The sequence below is a fragment of the Panthera pardus genome, unplaced genomic scaffold (genome assembly GCF_024362965.1).
Source record: "Panthera pardus isolate Hobbes unplaced genomic scaffold, ASM2436296v1 HiC_scaffold_24, whole genome shotgun sequence".
In the NCBI taxonomy this organism is placed as follows: domain Eukaryota; kingdom Metazoa; phylum Chordata; class Mammalia; order Carnivora; family Felidae; genus Panthera; species Panthera pardus.
In genome coordinates, this window is record NW_026526810.1 from 85,673,446 (window position 1) to 85,697,525 (window position 24,080).

At 36.3% G+C, this 24,080-nt stretch overlaps 1 protein-coding gene across 4 annotated transcripts in view; it reads left to right on the forward strand.

Annotated features, from left to right (window-relative positions):
* Positions 1-24,080, forward strand: part of TOGARAM1 (TOG array regulator of axonemal microtubules 1) — an 82,032-nt gene that overhangs the window by 51,436 nt on the left and 6,516 nt on the right. For all 4 annotated transcript variants that reach the window (XM_053889380.1, XM_053889379.1, XM_053889378.1 and 1 more), the window contains 5 exons: positions 2,075-2,180; positions 8,641-8,876; positions 9,324-9,482; positions 12,700-12,826; positions 14,287-14,405. In XM_053889380.1, the coding sequence (XP_053745355.1) occupies positions 2,075-2,180; positions 8,641-8,876; positions 9,324-9,482; positions 12,700-12,826; positions 14,287-14,405 (747 nt within the window). The remainder of the gene's footprint in view (positions 1-2,074; positions 2,181-8,640; positions 8,877-9,323; positions 9,483-12,699; positions 12,827-14,286; positions 14,406-24,080) is intronic.

Genomic DNA, 24,080 nt, shown 5'->3' on the forward strand with positions numbered 1-24,080 from the left:
ATCAGTACTGATCATATAGCTCTTAAATAAATAATAAAGGAATATGATAAACAGCTTTATGCCCATTAATTTGATGACTTAGTGAAACGGACAAATTCCTTGAAAGACACAAACTACCAAAACTAACTAAAAAAAAAAAAAAAAAAATAGCCAACCTGTATAATCCAATCTATTAAGGACATTGAAATTGGGCTTAAAGCTTTTCCACAAAGAAAACTCCAGGTTCAGATGGTTTTACTAGTGAATTACATCAAACATTTAAGGAAGAAATCAATTCTACACAAACTTCTTAGAAAACTGAAGAGGCTGGAGTACTTCCCATCTTATTCTTTGAGGCCAGATACCAAAACCATATAAAGATAAAACTACAGACTGACATAAAAAAATATCTCATGAACATAGATGTAAAAATCTTTAAAACAGAAGTTTTTATTTACCTACCTCCTAATCCCAAATCTGCTTCAGTATTCACCGTCTTAGTTAATAGCCCTGCCATGGACATTTAGTTGTTCATACCAAGTCAGTGTTGACTTTTTCTCGTTTCTTCACATTCCATCAGTTCTTTTATTTTCAGAACACATCTCAGCTACCTTTATCTCTCATCTGGCTATAGTGGTATCATCATTGGTTTGCATGACTCCATTATTGCTGAACTCACACAACAGCCCGAGTGATGCTGTTAAAACATAAATCAGACCCTGGGATTCCCTCACATAAAACCCTCCAATGGCCCTCTAGAGCACTAGAAAAAAAAATTTTAACTTTTTTATAGCTTACAAAGTCCTTCATTATCTGTCTGTGGCCTCTTTGTAGCCTCATCCCCTACAGTGCTCTGCCTTACTTATCCACTCTAGCCATCTGGCTATTTCCTTAACACCCAGCTCATTTATACCTCAAGATCTTTGTACTTAATCTTTGAACACTCTTCCAAGTGGCTTCTCTCTCACTTCATGTGAGTATCAAATGTCACCTCCTCAGGAAAGCCTTCTGGCATGACTTTTACTAAAATAGTGTACTTTTCCCCATCCTCTTATATTGCTTTATTTTTAATATTGCTACCCAACCTTATGTTTCATTTTAACATTCTTCTTAGCAATTTGATTATGATGTTCCATGTTGTGGGGTTTTTTTGTGTGTTATCCTGTTTGGGGTATGTTCTTACATTCGAGGTTTCATAGTTTTGATCAAATTTGGAAAAATTTTAGCCACTTTTTCTTAATTACTTTTTCTGCCTCCCTCTCTCTTGACTGTACTTTCTGTTATTTATGTGTGTAGAAGAGTTGTTTCTGCATTTAAATTGTAATTGTAAACTGTTTTATCCTTTTGAAAAAATGATCATTTGGAACCAGAAAGCTATTAACAAATAGATCCATTTACTCTTGCCACCTTGGATTCTTAGGTGTTTTTCCTTTCTCTGAAGTTTCCATAACTCATTCAGGGAATTTAAATGCTTTAAAAAATGACCACCATCAATATTACCCAAGGAAATATTATAATATTTCTAAGGAAATTCATTTTGGCTCAGATTTTCAAACCTTCAAGATGAAAATCATCATATTTGTATTGTTAACATCTAAATCCCACTTGAATCCCACCCTCTTGTTAGTACTGCCTACCCTTCATCTACCTCATTAAGCCAGAAAATGAAAGAAAAATACAAATTATAGAACCATCTGTTGGTGGTTTTCTGCTTTTGGATTATATATTTGCCAGTGAGGTAATTGCTTCTCTCCTTCCGTTTTTGTTTTATTGCTTCCCTCACCTTCTGTTCTCCAGAAAGAATATGGCATTCCTATCACTAGGGGGGAAATATTCCTTTTTATTTACAAAGCATGAACTTCGTTTGACTGTCAATGTTGATTTTGGGTCTTAAAAGATATTTTGAATCATTGAAGAGAGCTATTGGAACAAACAAAACTATGTATTTTTTATTTGAAATTCCTAAATGGTATGGGAGAATAAGCAAGGTCTCCTCTTTGGCAGTATTTCATGCACACAAGACAAGATATCTGAGATCCTGTTATTTGAGCCCCATGTAATAAGTGATTCTGTCATTTGTTTCTTTTTCCCTTAGGGAGAAGAAAATTGAAGGACTGAATTTTATTAGATGCTTAGCTGCTTTTCATTCTGAAGTATTGAACACAAAGTTACATGAAACAAGTTTTGCAGTAGTTCAAGAGGTAAACTTAGTTTTCAGCCCAGTTAAGGGTTGTTTGGACGACAAAGAATAAATATGCCACATTTATTTGACTTTAAAAAATATTTCTGTACTAAGTGATATAAACAATAAACAGCTTGCATGTAGTTAAAAGTAGCTTATGTTTGGGTGGCTCAGCATTACAGCATGTGACTCTTGATCTTGGGTTTGTGAGTTTCAGCCCGTAAAATCTAAACGGTAGATTTTACTTTAAAAAAAAAAAAGTAGATTATACCTTACTTCACAACTTTTTTAATTTTTTTTTTTACTTCACAACTTTATTTTTTTTTTCAATATATGAAATTTATTGTCAAATTGGTTCCATACAACACCCAGTGCTCATCCCAAAAGGTGCCCTCCTCAATACCCATCACCCACCCTCCCCTCCCTCCACCACCCATCAACCCTCAGTTTGTTCTCAGTTTTTAAGAGTCTCTTATGCTTTGGCTCTCTCCCACTCTAACCTCTTTTTTTTTTTTTTCCTTCCCCTCCCCCATGGGTTTCTGTTAAGTTTCTCAGGATCCACATAAGAGTGAAAACATATGGTATCTGTCTTTCTCTGTATGGCTTATTTCACTTAGCATCACACTCTCCAGTTCCATCCACGTTGCTACAAAGGGCCATATTTCTTTCTTTCTCATTGCCATGTAGTACTCCATTGTGTATATAAACCACAATTTCTTTATCCATTCATCAGTTGATGGACATTTAGTTTGGCTGTTATTGAGAGTGCTGCTATAAACGTTGGGGTACAAGTGCCCCTTTGCATCAGTACTCCTGTATCCCTTGGGTAAATTCCTAGCAGTGCTATTGCTGTGTCATAGGGTAGGTCTATTTTTAATTTTCTGAGGAACCTCCACACTGTTTTCCGGAGTGGCTGCACCATTTTGCATTCCCACCAACAGTGCAAGAGGGTTCCCGTTTCTCCACATCCTCTCCAGCATCTATAGTCTCCTGATTTATTCATTTTGGCCACTCTGACTGGCGTGAGGTGATATCTGAGTGTGGTTTTGATTTGTATTTCCCTGATGAGGAGCGACATTGAGCATCTTTTCATGTGCCTGTTGGCCATCCAGATGTCTTCTTTAGAGAAGTGTCTATTCATGTTTTCTGCCCATTTCTTCACTGGGTTATTTGTTTTTCGGGTGTGGAGTTTGGTGAGCTCTTTATAGATTTTGGATACTAGCCCTTTGTCCGATAGGTCATTGGCAAATATCTTTTCCCATTCCGTTGGTTGCCTTTTAGTTTTGTTGGTTGTTTCCTTTGCTGTGCAGAAGCTTTTTATCTTCATAAGGTCCCAGTAATTCACTTTTGCTTTTAATTCCCTTGCCTTTGGGGATGTGTCGAGTAAGAGATTGCTACGGCCGAGGTCAGAGAAGTCTTTTCCTGCTTTCTCCTCTAGGGTCTTGATGGTTTCCTGTCTCACATTCAGGTCCTTTATCCATTTTGAGTTTATTTTTGTGAATGGTGTGAGAAAGTGGTCTAGTTTCAACCTTCTGCATGTTGCTGTCAGTTCTCCCAGCACCATTTGTTAAAGAGACTGTCTTTTTTCCATTGGATGTTCTTTCCTGCTTTGTCAAAGATGAGTTGGCCATACGTTTGTGGGTCTAGTTCTGGGGTTTCTATTCTATTCCATTGGTCTATGTGTCTGTTTTTGTGCCAATACCATGCTGTCTTGATGATGACAGTTTTGTAGTAGAGGCTAAAGTCTGGGATTGTGATGCCTCCTGCTTTGGTCTTCTTCAAAATTACTTTGGCTATTCGGGGCCTTTTGTGGTTCCATATGAATTTTTGAATTGCTTGTTCTAGCTTCGAGAAGAATGCTGGTGCAATTTTGATTGGGATTGCATTGAATGTGTAGATAGCTTTGGGTAGTATTGATATTTTGACAATATTTATTCTTCCAATCCATGAGCAGGGAATGTCTTTCCATTTCTTTATATCTTCTTCAATTATCTTCATAAGCTTTCTATAGTTTTCAGCATACAGATCTTTTACATCTTTGGTTAGATTTATTCCTAGGTATTTTATGCTTCTTGGTGCAATTGTGAATGGGATCAGTTTCTTTATTTGTCTTTCTGTTGCTTCATTGTTAGTGTATAAGAATGCAACTGATTTCTGTACATTGATTTTGTATCCTGCAACTTTGCTGAATTCATGTATCAGTTCTAGCAGACTTTTGGTGGAGTCTGTCGGATTTTCCATGTATAATATCATGTCATCTGCAAAAAGAGAAAGCTTGACTTCATCTTTGCCAATTTGGATGCCTTTGATTTCCTTTTGTTGTCTGATTGCTGATGCTAGAACTTCTTCCAACACTATGTTAAACAACAGCGGTGAGAGTGGGCATCCCTGTCGTGTTCCTGATCTCAGGGAAAAAGCTCTCAGTTTTTCCCCATTGAGGATGATGTTAGCTGTGGGCTTTTCATAAATGGCTTTTATGATCTTTAAGTATGTTCCTTCTATCCCGACTTTCTCAAGGGTTTTTATTAAGAAAGGGTGTTGGATTTTGTCAAAGGCCTTTTCTGCATCGATTGACAGGATCATATGGTTCTTATCTTTTCTTTTATTAATGTGATGTATCACATTGATTGATTTGCGAATGTTGAAACAGCCCTGCATCCCAGGAATGAATCCCACTTGATCATGGTGAATAATTCTTTCTATATGCTGTTGAATTTGATTTTCTAGTATCTTATTGAGAATTTTTGCATCCATATTCATCAGGGATATTGGCCTGTAGTTCTCTTTTTTTACTGGTCTACTGGTCTACTTTTTTACTGGTTTTACTGGTCTTTTTACTGGTTTACTGGTCTACTGGTCTGGTTTAGGAATCAAAGTAATACTGGCTTCATAGAATGAGTCTGGAAGTTTTCCTTCCCTTTCTATTTCTTGGAATAGCTTGAGAAGGATAGGTATTATCTCTGCTTTAAACATCTGGTAGAACTCCCCTGGGAAGCCATCTGGTCCTGGACTCTTATTTGTTGGGAGATTTTTGATAACCGATTCAATTTCTTCGCTGGTTATGGATCTGTTCAAGCTTTCTATTTCCTCCTGATTGAGTTTTGGAAGAGTGTGGGTGTTTAGGAATTTGTCCGTTTCTTCCAGGTTGTCCAATTTGTTGGCATATAATTTTTCATAGTATTCCCTGATAATTGCTTGTATCTCTGAGGGATTGGTTGTAATAATTCCATTTTCATTCCTGATTTTATCTGTTTGGGTCATCTCCCTTTTCTTTTTGAGAAGCCTGGCTAGAGGTTTGTCAATTTTGTTTATTTTTTCAAAAAACCAACTCTTGGTTTCGTTGATCTGCTCTACCGTTTTTTTAGATTCTATATTGTTTATTTCTGCTCTGATCTTTATTATTTCTCTTCTTCTGCTGGGTTTAGGCTGCCTTTGCTGTTCTGCTTCTATTTCCTTTAGGTGTGCTGTTAGATTTTGTATTTGGGATTTTTCTTGTTTCTTGAGATAGGCCTGGATTGCAATGTATTTTCCTCTCAGGACTGCCTTCGCTGCGTCCCAAAGCGTTTGGATTGTTGTATTTTCATTTTCGTTTGTTTCCACATATTTTTAAATTTCTTCTCTAATTGCCTGGTTGACCCACTCTTTCTTTAGTAGGGTGTTCTTTAACCTCCATGCTTTTGAGGTTTTCCAGACTTTTTCCTGTGGTTGATTTCAAGCTTCATAGCATTGTGGTCTGAAAGTATGCATGGTATAATTTCAATTCTTGTAAACTTATGAAGGGCTGTTTTGTGACCCAGTATATGATCTATCTTGGAGAATGTTCCATGTGCACTTGAGAAGAAAGTATATTCTGTTGCTTTGGGATGCAGAGTTCTAAATATATCTGTCAAGTCCATCTGATCCAATGTGTCATTCAGGGCCTTTGTTTCTTTATTGACCGTGTGTCTAGATGATCTATCCATTTCTGTAAGTGGAGTGTTAAAGTCCCCTGCAATGACCACATTCTTATCAATAAGGTTGCTTATGTTTGTGAGTAATTGTTTTGTATATTTGGAGGCTCCGGTATTCGGCAGATAGACATTTATAATAGTTAGCTCTTCCTGATGGATAGACCCTGTGATTATTATATAATGCCCTTCTTCATCTCTTGTTACAGCCTTTAATTTAAAGTCTAGTTTGTCTGATATAAGTATGGCTACTCCAGCTTTCTTTTGGCTTCCAGTAGCATGATAAATAGTTCTCCATCCCCTCACTCTCAATCTAAAGGTGTCCTCAGATCTAAAATGAGTCTCTTGTAGACAGCAAATAGATGGGTCTTGTTTTTTTATCCATTCTGATACCCTATGTCTTTTGGTTGGCGCATTTAATCCATTTACATTCAGTGTTATTATAGAAAGATACGGGTTTAGAGTCATTGTGATGTCTGTATGTTTTATACTAGTATCGATGTCTCTGGTACTTTGTCTCACAGGATCCCCCTTAGGATCTCTTGTAGGGCTGGTTTAGTGGTGACAAATTCCTTCAGTTTTTGTTTGTTTGGGAAGACCTTTATCTCTCCTTCTATTCTAAATGACAGACTTGCTGGATAAAGGATTCTCGGCTGCATATTTTTTTCTGTTCAATACATTGAAGATCTCGTGCCAATCCTTTCTGGCCTGCCAAGTTTCAAAAGAGATTAGTCACGAGTCTTATAGGTCTCCCTTTATAAGTTAGGGCACGTTTATCCCTTGCTGCTTTCAGAATTTTCTCTTTATCCTTGTATTTTGCCAGTTTGACTATGATATGTCGTGCAGAAGATCGCTTCAAGTTACGTCTGAAGGGAGTTCTCTGTGCCTCTTGGATTTCAATGCCTTTTTCCTTCCCCAGTTCAGGGAAGTTCTCAGCTATTAATTCTTCAAGTACCCCTTCAGCACCTTTCCCTCTCTCTTCCTCCTCTGGGATACCAATTATGCGTATATTATTTCTTTTTAGTGTGTCACTTAGTTCTCTAATTTTCCCCTCATACTCCTGAATTTTTTTATCTCTCTTTTTCTCAGCTTCCTCTTTTCCCATAACTTTATCTTCTAGTTCACCTATTCTCTCCTCTGCCTCTTCAATCCAAGCCGTCGTTGTTTCCATTTTGTTTTGCATTTCATTTAAAGCGTTTTTCAGCTCCTCCTGACTGTTCCTGAGTCCCTTGATCTCTGTAGCAAGAGATTCTCTGCTGTCCTCTATACTGTTTTCAAGCCCAGCGATTAATTTTATGACTATTATTCTAAATTCACTTTCTATTATATTATTCAAATCCTTTTTGATCAGTTCATTAGCTGTTGTTATTTCCTGGAGATTCTTCTGAGGGGAATTCTTCCGTTTGGTCATTTTGGATAGTCCCTGGAGTGGTGAGGACCTGCAGGGCACTTCCCTTGTGCTGTGGTGTATAACTGGAGTTGGTGGGCGGGGCCGCAGTCAGACCTGATGTCTGCCCCCAGCCCACCGCTGGGGCCACAGTCAGACTGGTGTATGCCTTCTCTTCCCCTCTCCTAGGGGTGGGATTCACTGTGGGGTGGCGTGGCCCATGTGGGCTACTTGCACACTGCCAGGCTTGTGGAGCTGGGGATCTGGCGTATTAGCTGGGGTGGGTAGGCAAGGTGCACGGGGGCAGGAGGGGCAGGCTTAGCTCGCTTCTCCTTAGGTGATCCACTTCAGGAGGGGCCCTGTGGCAGCGGGAGGGAGTCAGACCCGCTGCTGGAGGGGTGGCTCGTAGAAGCACAGCGTTGGGTGTTTGCGCAGAGCAAGCAAGTTCCCTGGCAGGGACTGGTTCCCTTTGGGATTTTGGCTGGGGGATGGGCGAGGGAGATGGTGTTGGCCAGCACCTTTGTTCCCAGCCAAACTGAGCTCTGCCGTCCCGGGGCTCAGCAACTCTCCCTCCCTTTGTCCTCCATCCTTCCCACTTTCCGAGCTGAGCTGTTAACTTAAGACCTCCCAGATGCTAAGTCCTGCTTGCCGTTGGAACACACTCCGTCTGGCCCCTCCGCTTTTGCGAGCCAGACTCGGGGTCTCTGCTTGGCCAGCGGGGGGGGGGGGGGGGTCTCTGCTTGGCCAGCGGGCCGCCCCTCCGCCCCGGCTCCTTCCCGCCCGTCTGTGGAGCGCGCACCGCCTCTCCGCCCTTCCTACCCTCTTCCGTGGGCCCCTCGTCTGCGCTTGGCTCCAGAGACTCCGTTCTGCTAGTTTCTGGTGGTTTTCTGGGTTAGTTAGGCAGGTGTAGGTGGAACCTAAGTGATCAGCAGGATGTGCAGTGAGCCCAGCGTCCTCCTAAGCCGCCATCTTCCGGTTCCTCTACTTCACAACTTTAAAAAAAATTTGTTACATGTTAATTTTTAGGGCGTAACATAATATGTATTAAAACAGGTTACTGTAATATTAAATGTGGTTTCAAAGTTATTATTACTGATTTTCTTTCAGAATATCAGCAAAATATACATTTTGGAAATTTTTTTTAGGTGAAAAATTTACGCTCTGGAGTTTCTCGTGCTGCTGTGGTCTGTTTAAGTGATCTTTTCACTTACCTGAAAAAGAGCATGGATCAAGAACTAGATGCTACAGTAAAAGTTTTGTTGCACAAGGCTGGAGAATCAAATACATTTATAAGAGAAGATGTTGACAAAGCCCTGAGAGCTATGGTCAGCAATGTAACTCCTGCACGTGCAGTTGTTGCTCTTATCAGTGGAGGACAAAGGTAATGTTCAAAATAATCAATGTGTCCTTAAACTAAAAAGTCAATTGTTTGTAGTCTGGGATATAGGGAAAAAAAGCAAACATCAGTATTATTTCAGTCAAAAAATAAGTAATTCCCATATGATAAACATCAGATTAGGTGCAGAACATATAAAGAATAATAATATTGGTATTATAGTAATTTTACTTACATTCATAGATACGGAACTAAATAAATGTCAGTGACTATGAGTTTGTTTTGTTTTTAACTTCTTTTTTTTTACTTGTTTTTTTGTTGTTGTTGTTGTTGTTTTTAACTTCTTAGGTGGAGGGTAACTAATGTAATTTGTCATTTTAGCCTCCAAGGATGGTTGTTGAGGGTTAGAAGAGGTTTAATCATTTAACTTTAAAGGTACATCTTTGGTAAATAGTTTATACATCCAAATTGTTTGGCCATGTTTTCCTGTAGCCATTTACACATTGCAGTAAGAAGATGTACAGCCCAGCACTTATCAGATGTAGTGGAATTTATGGAACCAGATCGTATTTTATCTGGAACAAAGGATATGGCTGACCGCATATTACCAGCTGCTGCCAAGTTTGCTCAGGACAGTTCACAAGAAACCAGGTGAATAGCTGCTAATAATATTTGCTGAATCTGTTAGGAAAATGGCTTGAAAGTAGGCAACAAAGGTTAAAAAAGAATAAACATTTTTCCTAAATTGACAAGTGGGGTCCACAGGGATTGGTGCTGGGGGATGGACTTATTTAACCAATTTGCAAATGATCTTGAGGGAGTGCACAGTGAATTCTCCAAATTTGCAGATGACATTACCTACTTCTGGGTAGTGAGATGCCATGTCACAGGGATGAACTGCATGAAAATGGCACAAGACTGTCTGAGTGGGCAGAAAAGTGGGAGAAGAACTTCATTTTGGGCAAGTGTAAGGTAATGCCTTTAGGGGAAGTGATATATTTTCCAAGCTGTTAGGTGAAATCATGGAAGTAGGTGCACATGAAAAATACAGGAAGCAAAATGGGTAACATATTATCTCCTGAAACATGATATAGCTGCACTTAGAAAATCCCATAAATTTCTGAACACTGTATTTGAAGAACAATTTTACAAAGGTTAAGAACAGTCAAGATAGAAATGATGAAATAATTAAGATGTGGATGGTACATTATCCGTGTTGGTAACTTTTTTTTTTTAAGTAAACTCTTTGCCCAAAACGGGTCTTGAGGCCATGACCCCAGCATCAAGAGTCATATGGTCTACTGACTGAGCCAGCCAGGTGCCCCTAGATGTATTGGTGACAGAAATTTTAGATGTAGTCAGGAGCCTAGGTTCAATTCCTAGCCCCAGTTACTGTTTGCCCTAAAGCAAATTACTTACTGTCTGTTAGGCTAGGTTTTCTTGTATGTAAAATTAGGAAAGTGGGACTAGGTGATTGATAATGTCCCATACAAAATCTAAAAATTTATGGCAGTTACATGTGAAGATAGATTAAAAGTGGGGAGGGGGGATCCTGAGTTCATAGAGACTAAAGTAAAGAAGGGTGTTAAAGTATTAACCTTTTTAAGACAAAGGTATCCTTGACTTTAGGTAACTGGACTTAATCTTATGGAAATCATTATACCAGAAGCTAATATAGAAAGTCAATGTATTAATTTTCTATTGCTATGTAACAAAGTGCCACAAACATAGTGGTTTAAGGCAACACAGACTTTTTTAGCTTACTGTTCTTTAGGTTAGAAGTCTTGCATGGCTCAACTGCTTTCTCTGCTTAGGGTCTCCCAAGACTGAAATCAAAGTAACGATAAGGCTGAGATCTTATCTAGAGGCTCTGTAGAAGAATCTGCTTCCAAACTCCTTTTGGTGGTTAGCCAAATTTAGTTCCTTATAGTTTTAGGACTGAGGTCTCTATTTCTTTGCTGTTGTCAACCAGGGTCCTCTTTCAGCTCCTTAAGGCCACCCAAATTCCTTTTTATGCAGCCCCCTCCATCTTCAAGCCAAAAACAGTATGTTGAGTCCCCCTGTTGCTTAGAAGCTGTCTTACTTCCTCTTCTCTTACCAGCCATAGAAAGCTCTCTGCTTTTAAGGGCCTGTCTGATTAGATTAGGCCCACCCAGAAAATCTCCATAGCTTAGAGTTAACTATACCATATAATATAACATAATCCTGGAAGTTATATCTCATATTTACAAATTGTAGGGATTAGAGCAGGACGTCTTTGAGGAGCCATTTTAGAAGTTGTGTATACCAAAGTAAAGTTCAAAACAATTTAGGAGGGTTCAGATCATAATAGACTAGGTAGGAACAAGAAAAAGATTCATAATGGTTGTTTTGTGTACATCTTTAAAAAAAAATTTTTTTTTAAGGTTTATTTTTGAGAGAGAGAGAAAGACAGATGGAGCGCAAGCAGGGGAGGGCAGAGAGAGGGGGAGACACAGAATCCGAAAGTAGGCTCCACGGTCTGAGCTGTCAGCACAGACCCTGATGTGGGGCTCATACTGACCAGCTGTGAGATCATGACTTGGGTCGAAGTCGGACACTTAACCGACTGAGCCACCCCAGCGCCCCTGTTTTGTGTACATCTTAACCTTTCCTTAAGTGACATGGTAATTGTTTTAATCCATTTCATCATTTCTTGATTTATTATTTGAAGTTTTAAAGTTATAAAATAGTTACACCTTTACAGCTTTAATATTTCTCACATTTAGTGTCCCCATTGCTTGTTTACTTGATTGTTTTAGCCATTCTCCTATCATTAAGGGCTTGTGATGGACCTACAGTTTTTAATATTCTTGGCTAAAAGTTATAATCATCCTTGAAACTATAACTGATTAGGAACTACTTATCAGGGTGTAGACTTTATTCTGGTACTGAGGAGAGAATGGTAGTTTTTATTTTCTGATACTATCTCTCTATAATTTCATTATAGTTGGAGTCTAGTTGATACAGATATTTCTGAAATCATTCTGTACCCTCTCCCTATCCCCCAAGCCTTGCCTTCTCTGCTTCTTCTAGTTCCTTATATTCCAATTTGTAGGAAAAAAAAAATAACTGTAATTAGCTTTAGGGCCACGCCTCCTTGAAGGATAGTAATATGGTATAATTAAAAGGTACTGTAAGACCCCTCTATTCAAAAATATCTCCAGTATACACTTCTATATCTGCAGTCCTTCCATTAGAATTATATCTGGGCTTAAGGCTTTATCCTGAGAGAATTTTTTTTTTAAATGAATAATTTTAAAATTTATATATCGTAAAAAATTTAGTTTGGAGAGCATTACACATTCATTAATATATCATTAATGATTTATCAGCTAACTTTGGGTGTGTTTTAGGTAGCAGAGAATAGGTTTTGAAGAATTGGAACCCAGGTAAGTTTTGGCATGAAAAAAAAAAGGTTCTGTATTTCCTACAGAACCTAGGGAAGGTTGACTTAGGTCAGAACATGTGACCAGCAGGGGAGCAGCAAAAGCTCACTGGGCAAGGAGCCCAGGATAAAGACAAACTTCTCCTAACTCACAGTTCTGCCAAATGCTGGCCTTGATATGGACCCTAGGGTGTCTGAAAAATAGAATTCAAACTTTTGGCTCTCCATCTGACATATAACTGAAAGAATTGAAGCTATAGTGTTTTTTAAAGGTGAGGGGCAGGAAAATGCTTTATTCCAGCTCAATTAATATAACTACATTTCAGTGGTTTATTTAAAATAGGGATGACAGTTTTGATGTTGATGGATTTTTTTTCTGTTGAAAAAAATTGCATCTAAGGAAAGAAACTGAGTTTGTTTAAGGTATATAACATTCTTTACATATTTCTCAAATATCCGTAGGTACTATGGTCGAAAGATGCTTTTCCTTTTGATGTGTCATCCAAACTTTGATAAAATGCTTGAAAAATATGTCCCATCTAAAGACTTGCCATATATTAAGGAATCTGTTAAAAGCTTACGGCAAAAGGTATGTGGAAAAAGTTTATTTTATAAGCAGCTTTAAAAGCAAAGGACCAGAAAAAAATAATAATAATAAATAAATAAAAGCAAAGTACCAGGAAGCTAAAGTATACAAGTAATTACTTCCAATTATTTCTCTGTTAACCATTCAGACTGTATCTACAGTAGCATTTCAACAACTGCAGTTGAAAAACTTGGAGTAGACATTCATAGTGTTGGTAAGTGTTTATTGAACAGAAGCTCGATACTTAATAGAACATAGTGTGGTTTACTGGAGTGACAAGACTTGGGTTTGAATCACAACTCTGAGAATTAGCGAACTATAATGTTAGGTACATCGCTTCATTTCTTTAACCTGAAGTTTTATTTTTATAAGGTAAGAATAGTGATGTTCTTCATGCTTGGTTCCTACTTTATTTACCTTGCATATTCCACTATTAGAATTCCTATCACACTGCAGAACATTAATTGGGAGCTGCTTGAGGGGAAGCTCCATGTCTTATTTATCCTGGTAGATAATGGGGATTCGGACATGTCTGAAATGAGTGAATGAGGGAATATCACGTAAATTAAAATATGAAAAGTGTCTTATAAAAAAGTAAGCCACTTACATATTATTTTTTTACAAAAATATGTTAAATAATCTAGAATTATTATGTGGTAATTTATGTTATTCTTTACTGATAATCTTTGGCAAAGGATTCATTTACATAAGGATAGTATTTCAAAGATGTATGATAATATACATTTTAGAGCATTTTCTTCTTCTCATTTAGCTTAATTCATACAGAAATAACTAAAGTAACCATGCAAAAAATTATCTTACCAGTGTGAGGCAGATTATATTTGTGAGTCATTTCAAGTACAAGTATTTTTAAATAGTTCTTATGTAAGTGTTTATTCTCACATTGGTGGTGCATAGGAATTCATTATTTATGTAATGTGTTCATATTTTCTCTACAGATTTTAAGGTTTAAGAAGAATACTTATAAAACATAGCATATTAATTTTAAAAATTTTAAAGTTTTACCCTGCCAGTGTCATTTCCTATTAATTTGGTTAATTTACTACTAATTAGAAGGTATTTTATGTATTGATACCTTTTGAAGCAGAAGCATAGCAGATTATTAAAATGCTTTCAATTACAAAGATCAATAATGGGTTCTCTGAAAATTGCATTGTATAAATTATTTCATTTTACTAGTTTTGAAATTTTTAGGGGCGTCTGGGTGGCTCAGTTGGTTAAGTGTCCAACTTCGGCTCAGGTCTTGATCTCCCGGTTTGTGGGTTCAAGCCCCGTGTCAGGCTCTGTGCTGACAACTCAGAACCTGGAGCCTGCTTTGGATTCTATACCTCGCTGTCCCTCTGCCCCTCCCCACTCACACTGTTTCTCTCTTTCAAAAATAAACATTTTTTAAAATTTTTAAAAAAGACTTTTATTACACTCTTTCTTTATATTACTTAAAGGGTTTGGGAGAGATACCACTAGATACTCCTTCAGCAAAAGGAAGACGATCTCATACTGGTACTGTTGGAAATACACGGTCATCCTTTGTTTCTAGAGATGCTTTCAATTCAGCTGAAAGGTAGGCTCATTTGATATTTCACATCATTGGAGAAATTACTCCCTAGTGATAGTAGTCTCATTTGGATATTTTTATGAACTATTCCAGGGATATTTGTCAAAACTGAATGGAGTTTTAAAAGTTGAAAGTAAGAACTTAGAAAGTGTGAGGTAATTAGATTTAATAAGGGAATTGCATATTCACAGCAACTTTCTTTTATATGCACTAAACATTATTAAAGCATTAATGTGGTTTAATAAAGTGCTGTTGAACTTGTCAATATTAGGCCTGTGTTGGACAACTCTAATTTATTTTGTATTAATTTATAGCCTTTACTTTTTCCCCTTGATTATGAAAATAATACATAATTATGATTAAAGAAAAAAAAACTTTAGAAAATCCAGACATTATAAGAAAAATTTAACTAATCACCACCAGGCAGAAAAAGAATCCTCTTAAAATTTTTATGAATGTAATTATATATGCTATTGTGGAACCTGTTTACATTATGTAACATGTAATAGATTGATTATATAACTTAAAAATTTTTTTCTTTTGAAAGTATGATCTCTGGCATATTTTAAAATATATTTTAAACATTATTTTTAAAACTACATGGTAGATAATATAAGTATCTTTCATATTTTCTAGATTTGTATATTTTTGAAATATTTCATAAACTAAAATATACATTTTATTAAAAAATTAAAATCCATGTGAAAATACATGCTTTTGGGACCTTGCTATTCTAAGTACAGTCCATAAAACGGCCCCATTGGCATCCCCTAAGAACTTACTAGAAATTTGAATCTTAAAAAAAAGAAAAAAAAGAAATCCAAATTTTGTAATCTTCCCAAGCCTATGGAATCAGAATCTGCCGTTTTTTTCACATTAAGGTATAATCACAGGGGTACCTGGGTGGCTCAGTCGGTTAAGCATCTGACTTGACTTCAGTTCAGGTCATGATCTCCAGGTTCATGAGTTTGAGCCCTGTGTCGGGCTCTGCGCTCACAGTCCGGAGCCTGCTTGGGATTCTTTGTCTTCTCGCTCTCTGCCCTTACCCAACTTGTGTGTATGCGAGTGCTCTCTCTCTCTTTCACTCTCTCTCTCTCAAAAATAAATAAAACTTAAAAAAAGTGTCATTGAATATTTAAAAAAAATATATATATATATATAATCACATAAAATCCTGGGTCAGACATTTTGGTCAAAAACTTTTTGCAACCAACAAAAAGTAGCTTTTTAAATATTAATTGAGAATATACTGTGTACCAAGCCCTTTCTGGTCAGTTACTTATTTTGTAGATGTCTCTTAATTGGGATTTATCTGATCATTTTTCACAGTTAGATTTGAAGTTATGCATTTTTTGACAAAAAATACCTCAAAAGTCAAGTTGTACCCTTCTCAGTGCATCATTTCATGAGGTGCATGATGTTGCTGTGCCTTCTTACTGACCGTGTTAACCTTGATCCTCTGATAAGGTGGTTTCTCTTGGGTTTCTTCACTGCAAAATTACTATTTTCCCCCTTATAAATAATAGATATTTTGGAATACTTTGAGACTATATAAATCTCCTGTTTCTCATCATACTGTAGTTTACAAATCTTAGCAACCATTGATGGATCTTGCCTGCAGCAATTATTGTGGGGTTTGTTTATTTATTTATTTATTTATTTATTTATGTCTAATGGTGATGTTTTATTTACCTTATTCTTCTACATTTATTAGTTGAATTTTTTCATGAAGAAAACTGCTACTTTTCCTCCATGTATTCACTTATTCAAATATTTATATTATTGTAGATGGATGGATTTTTATTTTATTTTATGGGTTATAATCTATCTATATCTATAAAAAGTATTCATTACTGGTGAATGGATTCCTAAACATCACTGGTGTTGGATTCCTAAAATTAGGTGGGTATTTTTTGTGTATAGTCCTGGGATCTGTAGTTTTCTTGTCTTAGGATGTCTTTGGTTTTGTTATGGGAGTAATGTTGGATACCTTGTGGTTTCTTCTTTAATACATGGGCTATTTAGAAATGTGTTTCTTACCAGCTGTATAAGATGGTTCCAGTTTTAACACCTCCTCATCAATATGTGTTATTCTCCAAGTGGGTATAAACGGGTATCTCATATGACAAAGACTTTTTCTTCGGCTATACTTTACACAGGCTTTTTATCCATGAATCCTCTAAGTCTGCTTGTTGGCTATAAATTCCAGCTGTCTTACTGCATTCAGAATTGAACACCTTCTGACTATCTCCTATATTGCAGTAGTCATGACCCCTATTCCACAGTCTTAAATAAAGTCTTCTTTATAACTTTACAATGTCAGAATAATTATTCTTTACCACGTTATAGTTTTGACTTGTGTTTCTTAGTATGTCTTTTTAAAGTATGTTTTTGTAAAAATATATGTTATATTTAATATATATTTATATATCTGATTAAATCTTGCTTTTTTATCTAATAATCTCTCCCCTTTAATTAAAGTATTTGACCATTTCTATTTGGTATAATTATTCATATGGTTGGGTTTAAGCCTATCATGTTGATATTTTTTTTTTTTACATTATTTTTCAATCTGTCCTGGTTTTGTTTCTTTTTTCCACTTTTCCTGCCCTTTTTTTCATCCAAATTTTTATTTAAATTCTAGTTGTCATACAGTGTAATATTAGTTTCATGTGTAGAATTTAGTGATTCATCACTCACATACAACACCCCAGTACTTATTACAACAAGTGCTGTCCTTAATACCCATCACCCATTTAACCCATTCCCCCACCCAAATCCCCTCCAGTAACCATCAGATTGTTCTCTATAGTTAAGAAACTGTTTCCTGGTTAGCCTCTTTTTTTTCCCTTCCTCTGTGTTCTTTTGTTTCTCAGATTCCACATATGAGTGAAATCATATGGTATTTGTCTTTCAATGACAGACTCATTTTGCTTAGCATAATACACTGGCTCCATCCACATCATTGCAAATGGCAAGATTTTATTCTCCTGATGGCTGATTAACATTCCATTGTGTGTGTGTGTGTGTGTGTATAATATATATATATATTATATACACATGTATATTACATACATATAACTATATACATGTGTATATTATACACACATATGCATACACAAACACATACATACATCCACACTACCTCTTCTTTATCCATTCATCAGTAGATAGACATTTGGGCTCTTTCCATAATTTGGCTATCATTGATAGTGCTGCCATAAACATTGGTGTGCATGTGCCCCTTCGAATCAGTATTTTTGTATCCTTTGGGTAAATACCAGTAGTACAATTGCTGGATTGTAGGATAGTTCTATTTTTAATTTTTTGAGGAACTTCCATACTGTTTTCCAGAGTGGCTGCACCAGTTTGCATTCCCACCAGCAGTGTAAGAGGGTTCCCCTTTTTCTGCAGCCTTGCCAACACCTGTTCTTTCCTGTGTTGTTCATTTTAGCCACTCTGACAGGTGTGAAGTGATATCTCATTGTAGTGTTGATTTGTATTTCTCTGATGACCAGTGATGTTGAGCATCTTTTCATGTGTGTGTTTGTGTGTCATATGACGTATCAGATATGTCATTTGCAAATATCTTCTCCTATTCCATAGTTTGCCTTTTAATTTTGTTGATTGTTTCCTTTACTATGCAGAAGGTTTTTATTTTGATGAATTCCCAATAGTTTATTTTTGTTTTTGTTTCCCTTGCCTCAGGAGGTCTATCTAGTAAGAAGTTGCTGCAGCCAGTGTCAAAGAGGTTATTGCCTGTATTCTCCCCCAGGATTTTAATGGTTTCCTGTCTCACATTTAGGTCTTTCATCCATTTTGAATTATTTTTGTATATGGTGTAAGAAAGTGGTCCAATTTCATTCTTGTGCATGTTGCTGTACAGTTTTCTCAACACCATTTGTTGAAGAGACTGTTTTTTTTCCATTGGATATTCTTTCCTGCTTTGTCGAAGATTAATCAACTATATAGTTGTGAGTTTATTTCTGGATTTTCTATGTGTTCCATTGATTTATGTGTCTATTTTTGTGCCAGTCCCATACTGTCTTAATCACTACAGCTTTGTAATATAACTTGAAGTCCAGAATTATGATGCCTCCAGCTTTGCTTTTCTTTTTCAAGGTTGCTTTGGCTTTTCAGAGTCTTTTGTGGTTCCATACAAATGTTAAGATTGTTTCTTCTCGCTTTGTGAAAGATGCTGTTGGTATTTTGATTGAGATTGCATTAAATGTGTAGATTGCTTTGGTTAGTATAAACATTTTAACAATATTTGTTCTTTCAATCCATTAGGGTGGAATGCTTTTCTTTATGCCGTCTTCAATTTTTTTTTTTTTTTTTTTTTTTTTTTTGAGAGAGAAAATGAGAGAGAGTGCAAACCAGGGAGAGGGGCTGAGGAAGGGAGCAAGAGAGGGAGAGGGAGAGAGAGAGAGAGAGAGAGAGAGAGAGAGAGAGAGAATCTTAAGCAGGCTCCATCCATGCTCAGCACGGAGCCCGACTTGGGGCTCAATCCCACCTTGAGATCATGATGTGACCTGAAATCAAGAGTCAGGCACTCAACTGACTGAGCCACCTAGGCATCCTTTCTATTTCTTTCATCAGTGTTTTTATAGTTTTAAGAGTATAGATCTTTTACCTCTTTGGTTAAGTTTATTCCTAGGTATCTTATCGTTTTTGATGCAGTTGTAAATGGGATGGATTCTTTGATTTCTCTTTCTGCTGCTTCCTTATTGGTGTAAAAGAATGCAACAGATTTTTATACATTGTTTTTGTACCTTATGATTTTACTGAATTCATGTTTCAGTTCTAGTAATATTTTGGTGGAGTCTTTTGGGTTTTCTACATAGAGTATCATGTCATTTGCAAATAGTGAAAGTTCAACTTCTTTCTTGCGAATTCAGATGCCTTTTATTTCTTTGTGTTGTCCGATTGCTATGGCTAGGGCTTCCAGGACTATGTTAAATAACAGTGGTGAGAGTGGACATCCTTGTCTTGTTTCTGACTGTAGAGGAAAAGCTCTCAGTTTTTCCCCATTGAGGATGATTTTAGCTGTGTTTTTTTTGTGTATGGCCTTTATTATGTTGAAATATATTCCCTCTATCCCCACTTTCTTGAGGATTTTTATCATGAATAGATAATGTACTTTGTCAAATGCCTTTTCTGCATCTATTGAAAAGATCATATAGTTCTTATCCTTTCTTTTATAAATGTGGTGTATCATGTTGATTGATTTGCGAATATTGAACCACCCTTGGAGCCCAGGAATAAATCCCAGTTAATCATCGTGAATGATTCTTTTAATGTACTGTTAGATGGGTTTGTTGGTATTTTGTTGAGAATTTTTGCATCCATGTTCATCAGGGATATTGGCCTGTAGTTCTCATTTTTAGTGAAGTTGTTTCTCTGGTTTTGAAATCAGGGTAATGCTGGCCTGATAGAATGAATCTGGAAGTTTTCCTTCCTTTTCTATTTTTTGGAATAGTTTGAGAAGAATAGGTATTAACTCTTCTTTAAATGTTTGGTAGAATTCACCTGTGATGCCATTTGTCCCTGGGCTTTTGTATCTTTGGAGAGTTTTTATTATTGATTCAGTTTCTTTGCTGGATATCGATCTGTTCAAATTTTCTGTTGCTTCCTGTTTCAGTTTTGGTAATTTACATGTTTCTAGGAATTTATCCATTTCTTCCAAGTTGTCCATATAATTTTTGGCATATAATTTTTCATAACATTCTCATAATTATTTCTATTTCTGTGTAGTTAGTTTTTATTTTTCCCCTCTCATTTGTGGTTTTAATTATTTGGGTTCATTCCCTTTTCTTTTTTAGAAGTCCGGCTAGGGGGTTATCAATTTTATTCTTTCAAAGATCCAGCTCTTACTTTTATTGATCTGTTCCACTATTTTGGTTTTTTGTTGTTGTTGTTTGTTTCCATATCGTTTATTTCTGCTCTAATCTTTATTATTTACCTTCTTTTGCTGGCTTTAGGTTTTGTTGTTGTTTTTTCTAGCTGCTTTAGGTGTAAGGTTAGGTTGTTTGATTTGAGATTTTTCTTGCTTCTTGAGATAGACCTGTATTGCTATATACTTCCTTTTTCCTTTTTCTCCACATCCTCACCAACACTTGTTATTGCTTGTCTTTTTAATAATAGCCATTCTTACAAGCATGAGACAATATCTCATGATGGTTTGATTTGTATTTCCCTGATGATTAGTGATGTTGAACACCTTTTTCATGGACTTGTTGGCCATTTGTATGGCTTCTTTGGAAACAATGTCTATTCAGTTCCTCTGCCCATATTTGTTTTGTTTGTTTGTTTGTTTGTTTGTAGGTGTTTGTTTGTTTTCTAGGTTTTTGGTTTTGTTTTTTGTTGTTGTTGTTTTGCTATTAAGTTGTGTGAGGTCTTTATATTTTTTGGGTATTAACCTCTTTCTATTCAGATATATGATATGCAAATGTTTTCTCCCATTCTGTAGGCTGTCTTTTCATTTTTTGTTGATGGTTTCTTCTGTGCAGAAGCTTTAACTTTGATATGGCCCTATGTGCTTATATTTGCTTTTGTTGTCAAATCCAAAAAATTACTGCTGAGACCAGTGCCAATGAGCTTACCATGTATGTTTTCTTCTATGAGTTTTGTGGTCTTATATTTAAGTCTTTAATCCATTTTGAGTTGATTTTTGTGTATAGAGTAAGATAGAGGTCCAGTTTCACTCTTTTTGCATATGGCTGGCTGTTTGGTTTTCCTGGCAGTATTTATTGAGGAGATTATTCTTGCCCCGTTGTATGTTCTTAGCCCCTTTATCATAAATTAATTGGTGGATTAATTAACCTCTGGGTTTATTTCTGGTCTCTTTATTCTGTTCCATTTATACATGTGTTTGTTTCTATGCTAATACCCTGCTGTTTTGAATGAGAAAGTATGATGCCTTCGGCCTTGTTCTTCTTAGACTTGCTTTGGCTATTCTAGGTTTTTTGTGGTTCTATAAAAATTTCAAGATTGTTCTATTTCTGTGAAAAATGCTGTTGGAATTTCTATGGGGATTGCATTCAGTCTGTAGATTGCTTTGGGTAGTAAGGACATTTTAACAATATTAATTCAGTACACGAGCATGAAATATCTTCCACTTATTTATATCTTCTTCAGTTTCTTTTATCAAGGGTTTATAGAGTAGAAGTCTTTTACCTTGGCTAAATTCATTACTAGGTATTTTATTATTTTTGATGCATTTGTAAATGAAATTGTTTTTTAATTTCTTGTTCTGATAGTTTTTTGTTAGTGTGTGGAAATGCCACTGATTTTTATATATTGATTTTATATCCTGAAACTTTACTGAATTTGTTCATTAGTTTCTGAGTTTTTTTGGTGGATTATTTAGGATTTTCTATATAAAGTTGACCCTTAGACAATGCAGGGGTTAGGGGCATTGACCCTCATGCAGCTGAAAATCTACAAACAGCATTTGACTCCCCAAAAAGTTAACTACGTACTGTTGACAAGAAGCCTTACTTGATAAACATAATATAAGCAGTTGATTAACACATATTTTGTATATTATATGTTTTAAATGCTGTGTCCTTATAGTAAAGTAAACTAGAGAAATAAAATTAAAAAAATCATAAGGAAGAGAAAATACATTTACAGTACTGTACTATGAAAACTCCACATGTAGGGGTGCCTGGGTGGCTCCGTCCATTGAGCATCTAGCTTCAGCTCAGGTCATGATCTCACAGTTTGTGAGTTTGAGCCCTGCCTTGGGCTCTGCACTGACAGTGCAGAGTATGTTTGGGATTCTTTACCTCTCTCCCTCTCTCTCTGCCTCTCCTTCCCTCATACTTTCTCTCAAAATAAATAAATAAACTTAAAAAAATATCCACATGTGGGGTACCTGGTGGCTCAGTTGGATAAGCGTCCAACTTTGGCTCAGGTCATGATCTCGCAGTTCGTGAGTTTGAGCCCTGTGTCGGGCTCTGTGCTGACAGCTCAGAGCCTGGAGTCTGCTTTTCAGATTCTGTGTCTCCCTGTCTCTCTGCTCCTCCCCCGCTTGTGCTCTCTCTGTCTCTCAAAAATAAATAAACATTAAAAAAAAATTTTTTTTAATCCATATGTAAGTCGACCTGCACAGTGCAAACCCATGTTGTTTAAGGGCCAACTGTATATCATCTGTGAATAGAGGCTGTTTTACCTCTTTCTTTCTTACTTGGGAGACTTTTATTTCTTTTTCTTCATAATTGCTCTGGCTAAGACATCCAGTACTGCATTGAATAAGAGTGGCAAAAGAGGGTATCCTTATCTTGTTCTTGTTCTCAGAGGAAAATCATTCAGCTTTTCATCATTGAGTATGATCTTAGCGTTGGGCTCATCATATGTGTCTTATTATGTTCAGGTATCTTCCATCTAAATCCAGTTTGTTGAATGGCTATTGAATTTTGTCAGATGCTTTTTCTTTATCTATTGAGAGGATGATACAATTTTTATTCTCAATTTTATTAATATGGTGTATCACATTAATTGACCTGGAGATGTTGAGCCATTTTTGCATCCCTGGAATAAATGCCACTTGGTCATTGTGTATGATCCTTTTAATGTATTGCTGCTTCAATTGCTAGTATTTCGTTGTTGAAGTTCTTTGCATCTGTGTTCTATGATCATTTTAATGCATTCTTTTTTATAAATTGTATTGATGTTAATATATACATAGTGAGTTTCTCCATTTCACTCTTACTGTATCTTTCCCCCTAAGGTATATTCAATGCTATTCTACTATCAAATCCATTTTGCTTTGAACAGTAAAAAAGTCATCTTTAAACACAAGTATCAGTAATTAGATGACTTCTTGTGGTGTTCTTTTGTTTTACTCTTCATTTTTTCACCTTTTATGTATCATATACTTCTTAGTTTAAATATAAATTTAATCCTCTGTTTTTTCTCATTGTATAGAATTAACCATTTTACAAATTAATCTCAGATTGATTATTTAAATAAATTAAAAATAATGGATGAATACATCTAAGATCTGCATTCTAGATCACCATCCTGTGTCTACTTTTAAGATGATCCTGAGTCATTCATTAACCAGTGCTCTTAAGATAACATTAGCATCATTTTTAATACTGGTAGTCAGAAATGGTAACTGGCAACTGTTACTATTGTCTGTAAGACTTATCAATTTGCATGACTTAATTTCTTTCAAAGGGATCATTTATCTGCCATATTGAGTCACCCCTTTATAGGAATAAAAAAAATTATGCTAGTAATAGTAATTGAAATAATAAATCCTGTCAAGATTCTAGTTCTCCCATGCAAATTCACATGGTTATTTTGAGTTAACATAGCAGGCCTGAGACTACTATTTTTGGAAAGTCCTACTTACAAGGTTAGCCCTTGGTTGGCATCTAGGAACTAGGATTTCAGGAGGATTGCCACTGTTCCTTAACTGATGAAGAGTAGTTTACTATACCAAAATTATTTGAGCAAACAATATGGTTTATGCTGAAGACCGGCTTTCCTTCTGGGAGCCTGGAATTTTAGTATATCCTAGGCAGAGGACCAACCATGACCAACTCCCTGAGCATTGGAGTCTCTAATAAGGTTCATTGGTAGACAGCATTTCACTGTGTTGTCACAGGTTGTTGCTGGAGTAATTAAATTTGTCCTATGTTACTTCACTGGGAATGGACCCCTGGAAGC